This window comes from Amblyomma americanum, chromosome 6 (assembly GCF_052857255.1).
Source record: "Amblyomma americanum isolate KBUSLIRL-KWMA chromosome 6, ASM5285725v1, whole genome shotgun sequence".
Taxonomy (NCBI): Eukaryota; Metazoa; Arthropoda; class Arachnida; order Ixodida; family Ixodidae; genus Amblyomma; species Amblyomma americanum.
Genome location: NC_135502.1, coordinates 113,174,560 through 113,194,754, shown reverse-complemented (window position 1 = coordinate 113,194,754; position 20,195 = coordinate 113,174,560). Strand labels below are relative to the sequence as shown.

At 49.8% G+C, this 20,195-nt stretch overlaps 1 protein-coding gene across 1 annotated transcript in view; it reads left to right on the top strand.

Moving 5' to 3' along the window:
* The first annotated feature begins 5,382 nt into the window (after positions 1 to 5,382).
* LOC144095462 (uncharacterized) overlaps positions 5,383 to 20,195 on the top strand; it is a 52,736-nt gene continuing 37,923 nt past the window's right edge. The window contains exons 1-3 of the mRNA XM_077629192.1: positions 5,383 to 5,751; positions 11,552 to 11,583; positions 11,672 to 11,854. Of these exons, the coding sequence (XP_077485318.1) occupies positions 5,383 to 5,751; positions 11,552 to 11,583; positions 11,672 to 11,854 (584 nt within the window). The remainder of the gene's footprint in view (positions 5,752 to 11,551; positions 11,584 to 11,671; positions 11,855 to 20,195) is intronic.

Here is a 20,195-nt window from a genome sequence, read left to right as displayed (position 1 = left end):
TCTATCTGAGTTAGTTTTTTTTTTCAATACAGAACTCTGTAAAAACAAACTGGTCAAAATATTAAAACACACGCGGTCTTAATTGTTTTTTTTTTCATTTCTCTTATTTGTGTCACAAGAGCAATTCCACACAACTAAACAAAAAGCTCCGAATCTATCTGAGTTAGTTTTTTTTTTCAATACAGAACTCTGTAAAAACAAACTGGTCAAAATATTATGAAGCAGTACTGTAGCTTTAAGGAATTACTTTATTTGACTCACACACCTACAAATGCTAGCACACCATGTACAGCCAACTTAAACGTTCAGTTTATGACGCTGCTGAAACTCTCTCCAGTCTGATACAACTCAAGAACTAAGCCGCATATGCCCCTGAAAGGAGGCCGTTTCTTCCTCTCGACCGATTTTCCCCATTGAAGAATCCATTTGGATATTTCAATGCATGAAATCCCAGGGGGGTGGCAGACGAATGGAGAATGACCAACGCTTAGTTCGACTAAACACGGTGTCCTTGGCCCGCACCTGCAGCTCATTCTTGAGTCATATCTGAGTAACAAAGAAGTGTGGATTGTGAACACTGGAACAAATCTCAGGGGTGAAGTTTTTTCACCTGATAAGAAATAAAGCACCTTTATCTGGAATTTCAATATAGCTAGGCCAAAGGGAAAACCTGTCAGAGCATGCCTTGTATTCAGTAGCATTTTCAGCAATGGGCATTGTATTCTTATCTTCAGGTTTCCAGAGCCATCCTTTACATTTTATTTTTTTCTTTGCCCTTGTCCCTAACAAATTTTCACCCCCCTCCCAATGGTGAATCAGCATGCTGTTCAGGATCTCCTTTTGTTCCCAGCTTTCTTATCAGTGCCCAGACCCAATGTGGAGGTCATTGAAATATGTTTGGAGGGGAAGGGCGGGCTCCCACTTCTGTTCCAATTGGACATCTGATGTCTCCTCTCACGTGACAGGCCTAAGGAGAAACTTTTTTGTCCACGCTCAAATCATTCTCACACGCAGTGTCGCCAGATTGTTCTACTGCATTTTTTTTAACTGCTTTTTAGACGGTTTGGCGTTGAGGCTAATTTTTGGGCTTCACGCTTCCAGAAAATCTAATTGGTAAAAGAAAAGTGTTTCAAGAAGTGCACTACGTTTGGTTAGCTGTTGATGCATCTTTGTTTTGCTTGCTCTCTTTACATCCATGCATGACAACTATAAAAATGGGAGACGCTTAAGCTCCGCCTTAAGAGTGAAACGCGATAGCGTTCTCTCTTTGTCGAACAGCCGCTGATTTAGATGGGAGATCAGCATTCAGGGAAGACTCAGAAGATACGCGCGCCATCTGGCGGGCCAGCGCCGTGCATGGCGAGGGGGGGGGGGGGTTCAGTGGGTGCCTAAAGGATGGCGCTGCGACTGCACGCCAAGCACGGAGGAATTACACTGGAAACGCGTGGTACCCGCTTAATTCCGGCATCTGTAACTTACATGCTCATAATTACTCATTGAAAACTAAACACTTTGACAGATCTGCCTGCCTGGTTGGGTTTGAATACTTATAATAAACTCTGCACATCGTTTTCGCACCCATGCTCTGAACACAAGAGGGGAGACCGCAAGGTGCGAAGCGGCAATTGCCCTGTATTTCTGGCCACCTGACGAGGCTGCTCCTCACCCAACGCTGCACCGGCGCTCTTTCTACACTTGTCGATGGTGGTGATGATGGTAGGTTCCAGTGTCAAACTCTGGGCATATCACAGTAACAAACTAAGCGCGTACTTTAGAACCACGTGCGATGTGGTTTAATGGATGATGATGGGTGGGAGCATATTTTTCTTGAAAAAATTTAAGAGCGCAGTCACGTACGATTAGTGATGTTTTAGAAGGATATCAGCTGGCGCCTATGTGATATGCTGAACTTTCTGCTGTGTCAACGGACCTTTTTGGGTTATCTGTGTTTGGAGTTTGGATTGCAAAGGAAAAAAAATGTTGGTATCCTTTCTCAATAGCTGATGTGACAGCAATTTTGTAACCACAACGTTACCTATTTTTAGGCTCTTAACTAATAAAGCAGTTGTAAGTAGCGCTTTGTCCCGTTTCCTTCCTTGTGTTCTGTGCGTGTTCGCGCCTTGTACCAAAGGCGCCTTGGCCTAGTTGCATGGTTGGCTATTTTTGGGCTAAAACTTTTTGTATATTTTGCTCTTGCCACTCCGAGCTATCTGGCAACACTGCGCACGTGCAGAGCGTCCTGGTCAGATGCCGTCCTCCCGCACACACGTGTTCCTCGCAGCGGATACGCGCACCGGGAGCCGCCATGGCGACTCTCTCGAAGCGAGCTCCACAGGCAAGCTTCCGCTTTTCGAACGCAGTAAGCGTCTAAATTGGCCAGTGATTCGCCGCCACTTGTGCAAATGGAGACGCCTGCCCAGATTCCTCCTCGCATTTTCGCCCAGCACCGAACATTCGGGGCCATGTTTCTCTGTTGAATCGGCAATGTGGGAACCCTTCTTGGCCTTTCCAAGACCGCCCTCCTGCGGATCTTGCCTGTGGACCGCACCGATCCTCCAGCCCAGTGAGGACGCCGTGTGTATTCAGATCGAATATTCAACTGAGCAATACCTGCAGCAACACTGGTCGCGGCGCCCGTATATCGTCACTGGAGTCCTGTTCGTCGACGGCTTCCCGGTTGTGTGGGCCACCCTGGCTACTAGGGTCGGCAGCGTTGACAACTCCGCGAAGGGCCTCGGTGGACTAAAGCGGTTAGTGGGCGCAAGCTTTATCATGGCGGCAATTTCAATGTGTTGTGTGTCACGTGGGCCGCCTCGCTCTACTGCAAAGACGTTCGCGGAGGGGCTGCTCTCTGCTGGACGCCTGTCGTGACGCCGGTTTTGTCAGCTGCCTCGCCATTCGTTGTCATTTTCGTCAGGAGCGACTATACATACTGTGCATGAATAAACATACCTGCACTCTTTCATGCCTTGCCTACGCGGTGCTTTTCTTCGAAGCAGCGTATCGCGTGAGCCTTCTACGCGACGCCTACTGCAGTATTTGACTGCACAAGCTGCACCAATGATAATTTTCGCAGTAGCGTCCCGCGCTTGCATCGGTCTCCTAGTGCCATATTTTCACAAAGCATGTCTTGCGGACATGATTCACGCTGTCGCCGCGCCTGTTCGTCCACGACGGGTTGCCTTCGACCACATGATCCCCGCACGCACCGGCCTTCATTTCGAGATATGGTTGTACTTTAGTTGGCTATTGACCGCATTAGGTGCAGCTCTGGCAACGTACTGCGTGGGAGGTGTATTCAGAGATGGTCTACGTGGTGGGGCTTTTTCGGCGGCCCTCCCTGGTGGGAGGATCTAGTTGCGGATCATAGGGCTTTTATTCCAAGCCTTGCGTCGTACACGAACCTCGCGAGCGGAAGCTCGGCTCTGCAGCGTTGCACCCTTCGTTGGCGATTGCAAGTCGGGGTAGGTGTACTGTACTTACGAAGCTGTGCTTGGCAGAGGACCGCTTAATTAACACCTTATAAGGGGTAAGCATTGTGCATGTCGCATATGCATACAAACGATAAATTTACACTCAAATTGAATGACTCTATACATTGTTTCCATGGGCCGCCTGCATTTTTGGGTTCAGAAAAGATGCAGTATTAAGCCTGGCTATTTTCCTAATCCGCTTACCGCCAACTGGTTAGTTTTCTGCGAAATGCAACAGAGGCTACGCAGGAAGGAGAGACGGTCCTTTGTCTTCGTGCAGTTGGTGTTCTAGGTAGGGGTCAATGGGAGAAGCTTGAGAGAGGGTGCGGGGTCGCTAATACTGAGGAGGCCATTCGTAATGCCAAGGGGAGTAAGTACCTTTTTCACAATGAAGTACAGGTTACGCCGGGAAGGAACGGAAACTGGCTTTACCTATGTGCAGTGTTGATCGTTGGTCGGCTCCCGAGCTTTCACCTCTCCGCACCCCTAGTACGAGCAATGCACAACCGCCCCGTCCATGGCATGGGGACATCTGCCCAACCCTTTCCCTCCTACTTTCCTCAGCATTACCACATGACGTCACAGGCGCAACTAAGTGAATGACATCATTTTCAAGCTGTTTTGACTGCTGGTTTTGTAGAAAAAGTACACTGTGGTACCATTGGTTTCGTAAAGTAGCCTCACCTCAGTCTTTCGGACGTATTAGACGGCTTGTATTAGAGAAGGCTTGAACACTGAGCCGTTTTTCAATCGTTTTTCTAGCCAGGATGGGCGGGGACATGTTTTGACCCTCCCCTTGCCGATGCCTGCTAAACTTAAGTGTTGCCAATTCAGGGTTTTCGTGGAAACCACGCCATTTTGGTCCCCAACTAATATTTCGCAGTGAGCTGCTTTTGTACGGGAGCGTACAGGTGCTTCTACCTTTGTATGCCGAGGGATGAGGGGTGGAAGGAAGAGGGTCTGATCACTGGTTGGTTGCCACCATTTTTTCACATCGCATGGTGCTGTGCACCTGATAGGGAGAGCACCGTACCCCATACCCTTTGCAAGCTCCCTTAGCTGCAGCAGCCTTTTCCAATTCACGCCCCTCTAACAAAAGCATTGAGGGACGGGGAGGCGTAATGGGTGCGAGGGTGCGAATTCCCTCTCTGCCCTGCACTCAGATTTTCTTATTTTTTCTTCGGGTAACATGGTCCTCTATACTATGCTCAATCCCATTTGTGCTTTTTGTACCCTCCTCCTCCAGCCCTGGCTACTTTGCTAATACAATAGCACGTGTTGGGGAGCAAAATGGCGGCCAAAAATTGCTGCCCACTATGTCTAACGGCCGTTTTTATATCCAGAAGAATTGCTGTTTTAGATATGCCGGACCCGCCGCGGTGGCTCAGTGGTTAGGGCGCTCGACTACTGATCCGGAGTTCCCGGGTTCGAACCCGACCGCGGCGGCTGCGTTTTTATGGAGGAAAAACGCTAAGGCGCCCGTGTGCTGTGCGATGTCAGTGCACGTTAAAGATCCCCAGGTGGTCGAAATTATTCCGGAGCCCTCCACTACGGAACCTATTATCCTTTCTTCTTTCACTCCCTCCTTTATCCCTTCCCTTACGGGGGAGCTGCCAGGCTGAGCGGACGCTGAGCGGACGTGTTCCGCATGAGCTCCCGCCTTGAGACCGTTTTTCGGTGGAACGCGCTGTGCCTTGGTCTTGCTTTTTGTGGAATCGTCTGCAGGAAGTTGCCCTGTACCTGTGGACGCCATATTTTGGCAAGTGTTCCCCCTTTTAGGGGTTTTCTTCACGATTTGTACTCGACCACGGTGCGGCAAAATTAGGCCTAATCTATAGGCCGAGCCGACGCCTACGGCGCCGGGCTCCAGGGCCGTGCCTTGTGGTAGTGGGCCTTTGCGAGGCTAAAGATGATGGAGTACTCCGTTGAGGGAGAATCTATAACGCCCGAAGAATTCGAGGCGGGAGAATGGGCCTGGGTTTTGAAGGCGCAAGATCGCTTCAAGAAGACTGTGTACGGGGACCACACCGAGAGTAGGCCTACCGAGAAACAGGCGGGCAGCGACGGGCGCCAGACGCACGGAGCAGCCCAAGTCAAGCGGGGGAAAGCGCCGGTGTGGAAGAAACGGGGACCGTTTCTTCAGATGCCAGCCAAGGATTTCAAGGTTGTGTGCCGGCCCAAGAATTGGGACTTGAGCATAGTGACGCCGAGGGAGCTCGGATGTGCCCTGAGAGCGGCAGCGAAGCTGACGAACGCGACTGCGGTGGAAGAAGACCTTGTGCGGGTCAATGAGAGAAACAACACGATGACGGTGAGCACGCCGTGTATGAATCGTAGTTGGGCATATGCGAATGTCAAGACGCTCCAGCTGGGCGGTCGTGACCTTGCGGTTTCGGCGTACGTGGCGGCGCCGGAGAATTCTGTGCGGGGAGTAATTTACAATGCGTACAACGGATGCCCACTGGCAGAAATTCGCGCAGGATTCTTGAAGAGGAATGAAGACATGGAAATTTTGGATGCCAGACCTTTGGGCAAGTCAAAGGCGATTCAGATCACGTTCGCGGGGAAGCGCGTTCCCCGGCAAGTCATCTATTGGAACTGTCTGTACGCTGTGATCCCATATAGAGAGTTAGTCGAGACCTGCTATAACTGCAGACGAGTGGGACATCGGGCGGACGTTTGCTATCGTCCGAAGACTAACTTGTGTCGCCGCTGCGGGAAAGAACATCCTGCACCACCGGAGGGAGAGTCGCTGACCTGCACGCCGGACTGCATCGTGTGTCATGGGGCGCACAGCACGGGAAGTCGGAACTGCAAGTTTCGCCTAGCCCGTCAGCAGCCGACGGGTCTGCAGCAGAGCAACGAGGACAAGAGCCAGACGGGCAAGGAGGAGCGGTGTTCGAGGCCCAGGAAGCGGTCATCTAGCGGTGCGAGAGGCGATAGCAAGAGCAGGGACCGGTCAGCTTCCTTCCCGCCACTGCCCGGACCCGAGCCTGGCAAAGGAGGAGGGCAAGGTTCCGGTCATGGAAGAAGCCCAAGTGCCACGAGGAAAAAGGTGAGCTGGCCCAACTCGGGCTCCCAAAATGAGACTGCTCGAGAGAAGGAGCTACAAAGGCAGGTGCTGCAACAAGCCGAAACTATCAAAAAGATGGAAGCTAGGATAGCAGAGATGGAACGCGCGCTTAAACCCGGCAGAGTAGACAGGGTACAGACGCCGTTGGCCCAAGCCCCACAGCAAGCGGCGCAGGCGAACGCTTCTCGCGTGGACGATAACACAGCTATGGAAGTGGAGGAAGTGGAGAATCGGGGGACGGTCAAAAGGCCACCTCCGGCAGATGAGGGAGCTCGTGCAAAGAGAGTAGCAGAAACTTCGGCGGCGGACACGCCGCAGCCCGTATTTACAGTCACTTGTCTTAAGAGAGACATGCTTACCCTTGCGGAGAGAGCAGGAAAACTGGAAGACAGGATAGGCTGGATCGCCGGGTCGACAGGATAGAAGCTAGACTAGGCAACATTGAGGAGCGTCTTGACGCCTTCACCAATGACATGCGGGGTTTCCAGACCCAGGTAATGGACATGTTTAAACAGCTAAATGCTATGCTAGAGGTTAGATTGCCTCCCGTAATCGGCCAAGAGCCGATGTTAGTGAACCTAGGGCTTCACCATGGCCCCTCGCCAGCAAATTGAGGTTTGGCAGTGGAACTGCAGGGGCTTCCGTCGCAAGCGGGGAAACCTGCAGTTGCACATACAAAATCTGGATAGTAAGCCGGACATTATAGCTTTGCAGGAGGCTAGCGGCTTGGTGAAATTACCGGGATTTAAGACATTTACACCACCAGAGATTGATCGAGGGGGCGTATTGAGCGTCTTCACGGCCGTGTTAGTCCATCGCAACACCACAGTGATTCAGCATACCATAGATAGCAGCAGGGAGGACTACGTCCTGCTGGAGATTTTGCCCAAAAGAAAGGACGATAAGAGTCTATTTGTTCTTAATGTATACTCTTCTCCAAAAGATAAGGGGGTGGGCCTGCCAGACCTTCTGATAAAGACGCAACGGCTAGCGGCTAGGTCTCAACTCATCGTGGTGGGAGATTTCAATGCGCCTCATCCGGAGTGGGGCTACATCCGAGCCAGCCCGAAGGGAAATAAGCTTTGGCAGGTTGCCCAGGACCTGCGATGGACGATCTTAAACAACCCGCTAGATCATACCAGGATAGGCAACAGCGTAAGCATAGACACCTCTCCAGACCTCACATTTGTGAATGGTATCAGGGATGCACAGTGGGTAAACACGGGACAGCCACTGGGAAGTGATCACTATATCCTTTCCACGATATTTAGTGCTGCTAAGCACAAAGACACGGTGAAAGGAACTCGAGTGACGGACTGGGACCGATTTCGGCAATACAGGAATGACATAGTGAACGGGGAAATCGAGGACTTAGGAGCCTGGATTGACACGCTCAAGCAGGCCGTGAAGAAAACCACAGAAGAGGTTCCGACGGAGGAGGAGGGCTTTACGGCTGACTCTAGATTGTTACACATGTGGGAAGCACATGCGAGTCTCCTTCGGAGGTGGAGGAAACAAAGGCATAATGGTGTCCTCCGTAGGAAGATGGCCAAGCTAGAACGAGAAATCGAAGCCTACACATTGGAGTTGCAGTGTCAACAGTGGGGGCAGATTTGTGACCGGATGAATGGGCAATTCGGATGCAAAAAAACATGGCAGTTGTGGAGGCACCTTTTAGACCCGGCCGCAACCAAATCGGCGCAAAAGGGGCAAATGGCTAGGTTAGTGCATCGGTATCAAGGCACGATTGGGGAATTTATACACGAACTCCGAAGTCGTTACATAAACAGAGAGGCGGGCGGTTGCTTGCCGGATTACTCGGGAGAGGAAAACCTTGAATTGGATGCAGACTTTACGGTGGCGGAAGTGGAGTTTGCAATGGGCCAGCTTCGTACCACGTCAGCAGCGGGTCCGGACGGGGTTACTAATAAAATGCTGAGGAACCTGGATTTCAAGTCAGTGGGGGCACTCACGAATTTGATGAATAAATATTGGGCGGCCGGGGAGATTCCGCCAGAGTGGAAACATGCAGGATTACATTTATTCCTAAACCAGGGAAGAAGCTCTGCATTGAGAATCTGCGTCCCATCTCGCTAACGTCGTGCTTGGCCAAATTGATGGAGCATGTGGTCTTGAACAGGCTTCAGGGTTATGTAGAGGACAATGAGTTGATACCTGAAACAATGATTGGCTTCAGGGCTAATTTATCGACGCAGGACGTCATGTTACAGCTCAAAAAAGACGTGGTTGATCCTGGGTACGGCACGGGCACCAAGGCTATCTTGGGGCTCGACCTCACTAAGGCCTTTGACAATGTTACCCATGAGGCAATATTGAGGAACCTATCAGACATAGGACCGGGGGGTAGAACCTTCCGGTACATCAGATCGTTTCTGGAGGCTAGGACTGCGGAGATTGTAGTCGGAGAAATGAAATCGGATCCCTTCCCATTGGGGGGCAGGGGGACACGCAAGGGTCGGTATTATCGCCCTTCCTATTTAATCTCGCCTTGATCAAGATACCACCCAGGCTGCAAGGGATATCGGGACTTAAACATACATTTTATGCGGATGACATAACTCTATGGGTAACAAGAGGCAGTGACGCACAGTTGGAAGAAACTCTACAACAGGCGGTGGATATTGTGGAGGAGCTAGCAGGGGAAGCAGGACTCTCGTGCTCTCAGCCCAAGTCCGAGCTTTTTGTTCTGAGGGATAAACCAAGAGGGATACATGCGGGGCACTATACGCCGCCACCACCTTTAGAGGTGAAAGTGGGGGGAGTACCGGTCGCTGAGGTCCAAACGATCAGGATCCTGGGTATGTATCTGCAGACTAACAGGAAGAATAGCGAGTCCTTGCAAAGGCTTAAAAATACGGTCAATGCTACCGTGCGGCTAATCAGGAGAATCGCCAATCGTAAGAGAGGTGTTAAGAAAAAAGACTTGTGTAAGCTAGTGCAGGCATTTGTGCTCAGTAGAATAGTGTATGCGACGCCTTATTTGAAGTTGGACGCGGCGGAAAAAGGAAAGGTGGAGGCTATGATTAGGCAGGCGTATAAAGCGGCCCTTGGGTTGCCTCAAAATGCGTCTACCGAAAGGCTGCTGGGATTAGGGGTGCACAACACCCTAGAAGAACTACGGGAGGCGCACTTGGTGATGCAGCTCGGTAGGCTTTCAAAAACAAAAGCAGGAAGGGACATATTGGAAAGGATCGGCATTGGAGTTGACGTTCCAGCCGGTGACACGAAAATTCAGATGAGGCGGGAAATGCACAAGGGCTTGTACATAAAACCTTTGCCCAAGAACATGCATCCAATACATCATGAGGACCGCAGGAAGGCAAGAGCCAAAGCTTTACATGCTAAGTACGGGAAGTACAACGGGGCAGTCTATGTAGATGTCGCCGAGTATAAGGACAAGGATGCATTTGCAATTGCGGTGGTGGACGGGCGAGGACGCTTGATCGCCTCTGGATCAGTCAAAACCCGCTCCCCAGAAACTGCAGAGGAAGCGGCGATAGCACTAGCTATGACTAGTAGTAATGCTGACCTGATCTTCAGCGATTCAAAAACAGCCATCCGAAATTTGGCGAGGGGCAGAATATCTGTCACAGCGGCGCGGTTGCTGAATCGGGACACGGAGCGAGGGATTACGGAGACGGAAATTGTCTGGGTACCTGCACACTCTGGGAACCCTGGGAACGAGACGGCTCACACGAATGCTCGAGGTTTCGTCAGCCGAGTAGGTGAGCTGGACGTCCCGGGAAGGTCCACGAGAGATGGGCTGGTATCCTTTCATGACATTACTAATCATTTCAGACTTGAGCGGAGGATTTACCCACCCCCGGACAAGCAACTGGTGAAGGCGCAGGAATGCGTCTGGCGACGATTGCAGACTAGATGTTTCTTCAACCCATACGTATTGAGCAAAATCTACCCGGACATTCAGCCGGAGTGCAAATGGTGTCACGAATTGGCAACCTATGACCACATATTATGGAGCTGTAGCATAGCACCGCCACCGGCGGACATTATGCGTGATCCTTCCCTCGAGCAGTGGGAGGCCGTGTTGGCCAGCTCAGACCCGGTCGTCCAGACCAGGGCCGTGGAGTGGGCCACCCAGGTCGCCGTCAGCCATGGGTTGGTGGCCATCTGACACGGAATCGTCCACACATGCTCTCTGACGAAAATAAAGTTTTTCCATCCATCCCTTACGGCGCGGTTCAGGTGTCCAACGATATATGAGACAGATACTGCGCCATTTCCTTTCCCCAAAAAAACAATTATTATTATTATTATTAGATATGCCGGTTTTTCATGTCATCTCGTAAAGAAAGCTGAGCTAAATACCGAAATTTCGTCCGCAACACTTCCTCGCTTTTCTCTTCTTGATTGTTAAGACGCAATTTTCATCCATATCGAACCTAGCGTTTGCGTTTTACAGGCTCTGATAGTTGTATAGGAATTTTCTGTGAGGATTTGAAATACGCGCCTAATATAACTAATGCGACATGGCTGTATCTGGCATCAGTCTATTTTGTCGCTACTACACTCTGACACCAACCTATTTATTTATTTGTTTATTTATTTATTTATTTATTTCGAATAATTTCCAGGCCCGATGGCATTTCAGAAAGGAGTGGTGAGGTACATTAAAGTTAACAGTGCATGTTATACAATATTATTTTATAAAACGGCAGAAAATACAATTGTCTTGAAGTTGTAGATGTCAGAAATTGCAGCGATGGCGGGAGGAAGGTCGTTTCAGTCTGTGCCGGTTTTGGGAAAATATGAATTATGCCTCCCTTTTCTTCGAATCTACTGCGTCGACCTTAACGACCAGCGGTTGTCTTCCATTCGAAATACGTACCCTGCCCAAACCCATTTCTTCCTCTTGATTCTTAAGTTACTGGCGGGGATGGGACGCGAGGTCTGTCGTCTACGACTATGACATCATTGCCGCGGTCCCGCGGGTGTCACCGTCCCCGTGGCGTCTGTGGTGCAGGGCACGAGCAAGCCGTCGCACTACTACGTCGTGTGGGACGACTCCAGCTTTACGGCGGACGAGCTGGAGAAGCTGAGCTACTAACTCTGCCATACGTACGTACGCCCGCTGCGCGCGCAGCCTGAGCATCCCGGCGCCCGTCTATTACGCTCACCTGGCCGCGTACCGGGCCAAGAGCCACGTGGCAAGCAAAGTGGACGTGTCCTGCTCGAGCAGCGCCTCGTCCGAGGGCACCGCCGACTCGGTCTCTACGAGACAGTACGTGGAGGCCATCAAGGTGCTCGACTCCCTCCAGGCTGCGATGTACTTCGTCTGAGGAGGACCGCTGCCGGATGAGCGATGCACAAGAGATCACTGAGCTGTCGTGACGTCACCGCGCCATACCTAAGCATGTCGTGGTGAATGTGTTGAACGTATCAAAGCGGCTCATGCATGGGTTATGAGAGGTGTTGTTGTGGACGGCTCCGCATTAGTCTTGGAACACCTGAGGGTTCCTTAGCGTGCACTTCCTTTGCATAGCTCACGGGGGTCTTCGCATAGCCACTGTGCCATCACGGCGGATAAGTAATGTGAGCAATGTAGCTTATGTGCATAAGAACCAACGTCTCGACACGACGTCTCATTCGCAAAAAGTTGCGCTATACATTGCCGTTAATTAAGGAACTTGAGTCCCCTTGGCAAACAAAACATGGGAACGCCGGTGAAATTATTTTTTAAATTCAATAACTCATCCAGCATCCCCCTATAATTCAACCGTAAAACCTGATTCTTGTTTTAATGCGCACCATCATTTAGCTACCTCAGCCACGCCCTGTAAGACGATCGCTTGCTGAGATCAGGACCAGTCGGTGCACCCCCGCGTACTCGCCGCAGCTGGACCAATTGTAACTCCGCGCTTATGCGCATATGTGGCCGGTCGGATCTCCGGCGCGCTGGCGCTCGCTCTCCGAGCGCGCGGCCAGTCGGTGCGCCACTGCTGCGCCGATCTTGAGTCGCTATCGTGTCAATCGAGATGGGGCCTCGCAAGCGACCACCACCCACGGAAGAGGAGCTCCTTGAAAGAAAACATCGATGTACAGCCGCCCAGCGTGGTCCATACGCAGTGACGTAGGAACGCGGGAAACTATAGCTGCGGGAAGCTGCCCGACAAAGGCGCACCCGCGAAACCGCCGAAGAACACGACGCGAGGCTCGAAAAGATGCGTGAAATATTCGGTAGTCTCAATACTACGAAACAAACAAGCAGACAACAATAACGTCGAGAGTATCGATGATTAATGTTTACTCAAAATCAACAAATCGCGTCGTTGTATTCCTTCTGATTCGCGTCCTGATTATCTGACGAATGCTCCCGCACTTCCCAGACAACAAGCGTTGTGGTTTTGGCAACACATTTTTTTATTTTCTTTGCTCCCGTTAACCCATTGCTTATGGTTATAGTTTGGGAAAAGGCAGGCTAGTACAGTATGGCTAGGTAAGTATGCCCGTATACAATCGGCGATGACAGAACTGCAGCGCAGTTGGAAAAAAAATGCTGGCAATCTCGGAGAAGAACTTAATTTTAAGTTGCGTAAAAAGTGTTTTCCGGTACTCATCTATGATTCACAAACGCAGAGCCTATATAAGACGGTTGAACTTAAATTGACGACAGCGCAGTGAGCTATGGCAATGAAAATGTTTTGTGTAACGTTAGCAGACATGAAGAGACCACAATGTGTCACGGAACAAACACGAGTTAATGACATCCCGGTAGAAATCAACAACAAGTGCACAAGGGCACGGCACGTAATGCTTTGGCAAAATAACAGAAGCCCGTCAAGGGTAACAAATTAGATTCCCAGGGAAAGCAAGCATAGCAGGCGGCGACAGAAAGTGAAGTTGGTGGATGAGATTAGAAAGTTTGACGGGACAAGATGGCCGTAGCTGGCACAGGACAGGCTTAACTGGAGAGATATGAAAAAGGGCTTTGTTGGCTGGTGATGATTATGGTGAAAAAGTTTCCGAGAGCTGCCGTACCTTCGAGTTAAACGGGACATGTAATGCAGAGGAGCTTTGAATGATGGTCAGTTAAGGCGACAGCATGAATTCTTAGTGAACGAAGAATAAGATTCCTTGAGAATGGGGTTAGCGCAAAAGCGCGAGAGAAGGCCAATTGTTAAAAATATAGGGGCATTGTCCTGGATGATGACGATTCTGATCACTACATCTCATCCACAAAAAAGTGTTTTTTATTTCGTTGTCATTCACTGCTTTGACTTAAAAGCAACCGTATTCAGCAAATTCTTAAGAGTTTTGGTACTAGAGCGAAAGCACTCATACGAAGCAGCCAAGCAAAGATCCCCCCCAAAATATTTTAATGACCAGGAAGAGCACAGAAACTAAATGCCCTGTAGGGTTTCAAAATGATGTAAAAATTTCTCTGATAAATGTTTATCGCTTTTAGAATTTTGTCTTTCTAGGGCTTTTGTTAATTTTGAGGGTGGGAAATTAGTTCAGCGCGAGGGCGTCTCCATAGGCTCGTGCACCGCCTCGTTGCTTAGTGAACTGAAACGCATTGAAGCGCCCCTCAATGAAAACAAGATTTTAAGGATTTTTAGATATGTCGGCGATTTTCTTGTAGCATCAAAACGTGAAGATCACAGACATGAAGATCTAGTCCGTCATACTTGAGATCTGCGCCCCAGGTTCTGAATTTCACCCACGAAATTGAAAACAACAGTAGTCTAAAGTTTCCTGATGTTTTTTTTCTTTGGTGAATCACATGCTTGCCACATGTACCAGCCTAAGTTTAAAAAAATAAAACAGAATTCTGAATTTTGATTCAGTTCACCCCAAACTGGTTAAAATAGGCATTGTTAAGACAGGCCTTCTCGCTGCTGTAGGGAAGTCCTGCTCGCACAAGATGCTTGAAGGAGTACAAAAGCATGCTGGTCGCATAACTGAGACAGGTTTTTCTATGGAACTGGTGGCATCTGTCGCTGAGAGCCAGATATACAAGATAAAAGCTGCGAACCATACGCAGACGACTAAGCGACAAACTCATGAACGGGCTAAATGCCTGGCACTGCCGTATGTTCACCAGGTTAGACACCGCCTTGAAAAGGTGGCCATGAAAGGCAATATCAGGGTTGGGCTTACTGCACCCAACAGAATCGGCAAACTATGGGGAGTGGTTAATGATGTCTCCAACGGAAAACTGCCGCGGCCCATCAAGCTTGGGAAGCCGTTTTTGGCCTGCAGGACTAATGTCTATCGAATTCCGCCATCTTGCGGCAAATGCTACATCGGCCAAACTGGCCGCTGTATCAACGTTCGCCTCATGGAGCACAAGAATCTCGTAGCTGCTATATCAGGCCCTGGACACTTGGCGGCACACTGCAAACTTTGTAAACATAATGAAAAGACTTCTACTCCATTTTTTGAGCAGGCACGTGTGATATATGTAAATGCAGACCAGAAGCAGTGGGAGGTATTGGAAGCCTTTCTTATACACGTGGAAATGCAATCGTGCGTGAGCAACCGAATGTTTATCTTACTACTAAAAAATTGGAGTTGTTGTATGGGGAAGTGCCGCCACGCATGCGATTTGATTGTGTATTTTTTTGACACCTGTTGTCACCTATAACTGTGTGATATTTTCGAGAATAAATTCAGTTGATGTCTAGCGCCCGGGTTGTCTTCTTCTATCCTGTCGTCCCTGTTTTTTAGCGCTACTACTAATGTCCCCTCAATCTAAACAGCAACTAGCCCAGCTTTCTCCCTTAAATGCAATCGAATTCTTGTATAAATCATGTCAAATTCAGCTTTATGTTCCCAAATTCGTACGATCCGCACTGCGCCTACTGCGGTGAAGTGGCTTCCTTGTATTCCATGTGGTATGGGCATGCCAGGAAAACCAACTCATACCAATAGTCAATAACCTAACAACTGAAAAGTGGGAGGCGGCGCGGTGCAGGAATATTTTTTAAGCGAGATTTATTGCCTCAGGTTATCGATGATGGGCGATGGTGTGATGAAAGATGTTGTAATAATTAAGTTAATGGAAAAGGGCAAGCTGATTTTACAAATTCCAGTAGAGAGCGTTGCAATGGTCCCTGCGTCCAGGCAATATATGAAGCACGGTTGCTTGGGGAAAGACCTGCTACCTTCATGTGCCGGATCCTTGTAGGATTGAGAGAAGGGCAGTCACACAGTAAGTAGTGAATGTCGGCTTCAATGTGCTTGCGTTTACATATCGGACGTCCAGGCCGAGGAAAGAAATCTTGGTACTGAGTCCACTTCCGAGCGACGGCAGGTGTGAGGGCAACCCCGACCCGGATCCTCGTAAGCGCAACCTCCTCTGCACGGGTAAGACCGCGGGGGAGGGTTACCGCACGCGGAGGGATGAGAGCACGTGTGCGGCGCCGCAGGCGTTCTTTTCTTGATGAAAGGAAGGTATAGTCGTGCAAATGAAGGAGGCAAGGCAATGATGAGCCTAGAGTCGCGAGTCGGGTCGCATAATCTGCCTGGCTTTGAGAGATCAGCAGATGCCGTGGGACCCACTCAATACGTGCTGGCTGCGGGATTAGTTCCGCAAGCCGGTAGATGTCATGACATATAGTTGGACAGCGGCTAACACGTCGTAGCAACCGGACAACTTGAAGGGCGTCAGTGCGGATGACCACGCGGGCCGCAGGGAGCACAGTTGTGGCGGCCACGGAGCCGAGTGCTCCTTGAACTGAAAAAAGCTCAGCACAAAATGACTCGCACATATACGAAATCTAATTGCAGAGCCGACAGGGATGGTCCCAGCGGCGCAGAGTACAGAGAAAAGCAAAAGAAAACATGCGCTGAAAAAAGTGTCATTTCTCGTTAACGCGGGAATCGTTTTCTGGGAGGAAACGGCAGAAAGTTCCAAACGCGTGATGAATCTAAAAGTTTCGAAGTTACCGAACACGGTAAGCTGAAACCTAAAGGTTTGATTCAGGACAGGTCTGCACGGGTAGTAGATTGCTGTTGTTGCTTCACAAGATTGGACGCTTGCGTCTACGTAGACAACAATGGATCCTTTAGGCAGGCACTGCATCTTGTTCTTCAAATTTCTGGCGAAGCAACCATGCCGGATTAGCTGATGTTGGTCAGCGTTTATCTCTTGGCTTGTCGCTGAGCTATACAAACTTCCATGGGGGAAGAAATGGCGTTATCAGCTGTAGAATGGAATGTGACGTTGCATAAGTCCTCAGTGCATGCGTGGAGTGTGATAGACTGGCCTTAAGGCTGCGCGCATCATGGCGCTGCTGCACCAGCTCATCAATGGTATTGAGCTGCGCATTCTCTTGTAAAGCTATGACCGGTGTGATGCGTGGAAAGCACGTAATGGTCCTCATAGCCTCTCGGTTCACGGCTTCAAGGTGGTTCCATTGGGCTCTTGTAAGAAGTTGAAACTGGGCTTGATAAACAACACGTGGCTCCAGAACTGCTCTCACCAAATGTCGTGCAACGAACGAGCGTGCGCCATCCGCTTTAGGAGCAATTCTTCGGATGGGGATGGCCGACAGTTCTGCCTGTGAAAGCTGCGGTTGTGAGGAGACCATCGCTCATCTTCTCTGTGAGTGCCCTGCATTTGCGAGTGCAAGACATACACTGTGTTGTGCCCTGGGCCGCCTCGATCCTCTCCCATTAACAGAGCAAAAGATCCTCGGTCCGTGGCCACAGCAGTCGCTGCCCTCAAGGCATACAAGGCACTCTTTGCCTACTTGAGAGCGACTGGATCGAGTGACAAATTGTGACAGCGTTGTGCGTGTGTGTGTGTGTTATGCCTTTTTTCCCTTCCCTCTTCCTCCTTTTAGCCCCCTAATCCCTCTTCCCCAGGGCAGGGTAGCCAACCGGAACCCCTTTCTGGTTAACATCCCTGTCTTTCCCTCCTCCTCTTTACCTATCTATCTATCTTCGGATCAAACCCAAATTCTGAATAGCTTGCCTTTTTGCCTGAGAAAGCCATGCTGTCGCTGATCTTGATTGGTGAATCGTTAAGCCAAGCATTTTTACACTCGGACTTTCGTGTAGTGGGGTGCCTGATAGACAAAGACACATTGAACTTGCAGCAAGTTTATGGCATACCCAGCGGTTGGCGACCGACGTGTATGTTGTTTTACGCACGGATAGCTGAAGTTCGATGAATGATGCGTTATTAGAGGTAACATCTAAGGCAGATTGAAGGGCAGCCTCCCGAGTACGCAAACCTTGATGAGTACTCCATAGCACACCGTGATGTCATCAGCGTACTGAAGAAATTTTATGTCACGGATGTCATGTAAGCGCCAAGCCAGCGAGATGAAAGCAATATTAAATAACGTCGGCGACACTACTGATCCCTGGGGCACGCCCAGAGAGGAACAAATGATCCGACCGCTTCGCCGCTGAGGCGTGTTGCAAATTTTCTGCCTTCCAAAAATGATTCGACAAAACTACGCACTCTCAGAGGGAGATGAAGCAATGCAATGGTGTTCAGAATGGCTGCATGACTGATGTCATATGCCTTTTCAACGTCCATTGCTAAAATGGTACGCACATTGCGGCAGCAGGTAGATGACAAAACTGCCTATGCCAAGACAGCCAAGCTGTCCTCTGCACCAATATATAGATGAAAACCAATTTGTGCGGGGTGATAAAAACCGTGCTGCTCTAGTCACCACGACAACGCGCTAACTTGTCGCCAGATGATTTCGCCAAAGAAGAAGCGCGAAAGTTTTTTTTTTTCCCAAAATACAATATGTGCCTTCTTCAGCGGCTAGTTTAAATATGGCAGGTATCCCAGCGAATGTATATCAAATGCCGTCTGATGTCGACGCAGATGAAATTGCGCGTCCGTTCTCTATGCCTAAGTTGCTGGCTGCAATAGATGACCCAAAACGGAAAACAGCGCCCAACCCACAGTGCCGTGACTTTTGTTACGGACATCGCCCATTGGGCCGTGTGGATGAAAGAACCGTACTCTTCTCCGTTCTGTCCCCTTTTGGTTCGTGCTTCAGTGGCTCCCTGACTGTCACGTGGTTTATTACGGCTCTATAATGAGCCGGATGGCTTCACAATAAGCAGTTGGTAGTCAGCGCCCATCCTGTGTTTCTGCTGTGTTCTGTGCCGTTTTTTGTAGCGATAGCTACAATACAGTAGCACTTTGTGCCGGCGGCTCAGCGGGACGACGAGACCGAGCTGCGACACCTGGACGCATGCGCCGTGCCAAGTGGGACGAAGTGGAGCGGCGAAAGACTGGCTTTGCAATTCGACTGAGCAAGTTCCACTCGGCCAGATGTACCTATCGCGTCACTCCAGGTTTAACCAGTGCTAAATCACCGCCAATTATTTTTTTTTACGCTGCCTTCTGTGGTTTCAGGCGTGAACTAACTAGACCTAACTCAAATATTACTTGAATGTTATCTTACTCAGACAGCACATTCCGAGAACTTCTTGTCTAAACACCTGTGGTATATGCCTGCTTTCTGAACATAGTTTGACGCAGATATGGTCCACCTTATGGGCATGCTGAAGATAAGCTCCTTATCAGCGAGACAAATTTGAGTGGGCGCTTCCTGGCTGAAAATATAGGACCTTGTGTGCTGGTATTACGTCGCAACATTATGTAAGGTTAGGATAGGTGCTCGCGTTCAGAATTTCGTGATCTTTACTGCGGCAAGACCAAGAGGCAGTTCTGAAGGCATATATAATCGCCACTCCTTTTCGCATTCTTTTTCTGCGGGAAGAATCTGTAGCAGCGACTGGCGGCCGAGGGGCGAGCTACTGCACAAAGGCCCACTGATGATCCAGGCTCAATGCCAGCGTGAATGGGAAGCAAGAGCATACATTCGTTTACGTACTACGCAACAGCAGTGATGAATGCCTACGTATAGTGCGGCCACCGCGGTGCGCCGTGCTTCTTGACGCATGCATTTTTGCTTTCATTTTCCATTTTTCTTTCCACGGGGCCCGCTCTCCTCTCCTCGTCGCATGGGGTGGCGCACCGCCATTTAGCGGGATTTATTGCAGGAACCGTATAGAATAAATATTCGCTATTTGTGGTCATCTTAGGGTCAGTTACTGCAGTGCGAATACGCATGTCGCATAACTTGTGTAGTTGGGCTAGCCCGTGAGACGGGGACGCAGAGCAAGGAATTCGTCGAAGGAATAATGGGGCTACTAAGACATTCGCCTAGCTTAATAAATCAACAAACTACAAGGCTAAAAGACCACCGGCATAAATGCGCTAAAAAATTAAAATAAACCCCGGGAAACCGGCGAGACCAGTGATGGCATGAATGCGAAGGTGGTCAGAAAGGTGCAGTAGCGAAAGTATAAGTGATAAATAAACAAATACTTAATAAAGTTCTGGAAAATGTGTTACGCCACCCAGTTCACGTGACCAGCAACGTGGTGCGGAGCAGCTGCTGCTGCTGGCGGCGCCCCGGCGAAACCGAGCTGCCACAGCTGAGCGCATGCGCCGTGCCAAGTGGGACGAAGATGAAGAAGGAACGCCCACCGAAACGGAGCGGGGAAAGACTGATCTTGCAATTCAAGCGACAAAGTTCCACTCGGCCAGGTGTTCTATCTATCGCGTCACTCCAGGTTTAATCAGAGCTAAACCACCGCCAATTTTTTCTAGCGGGAGTTGT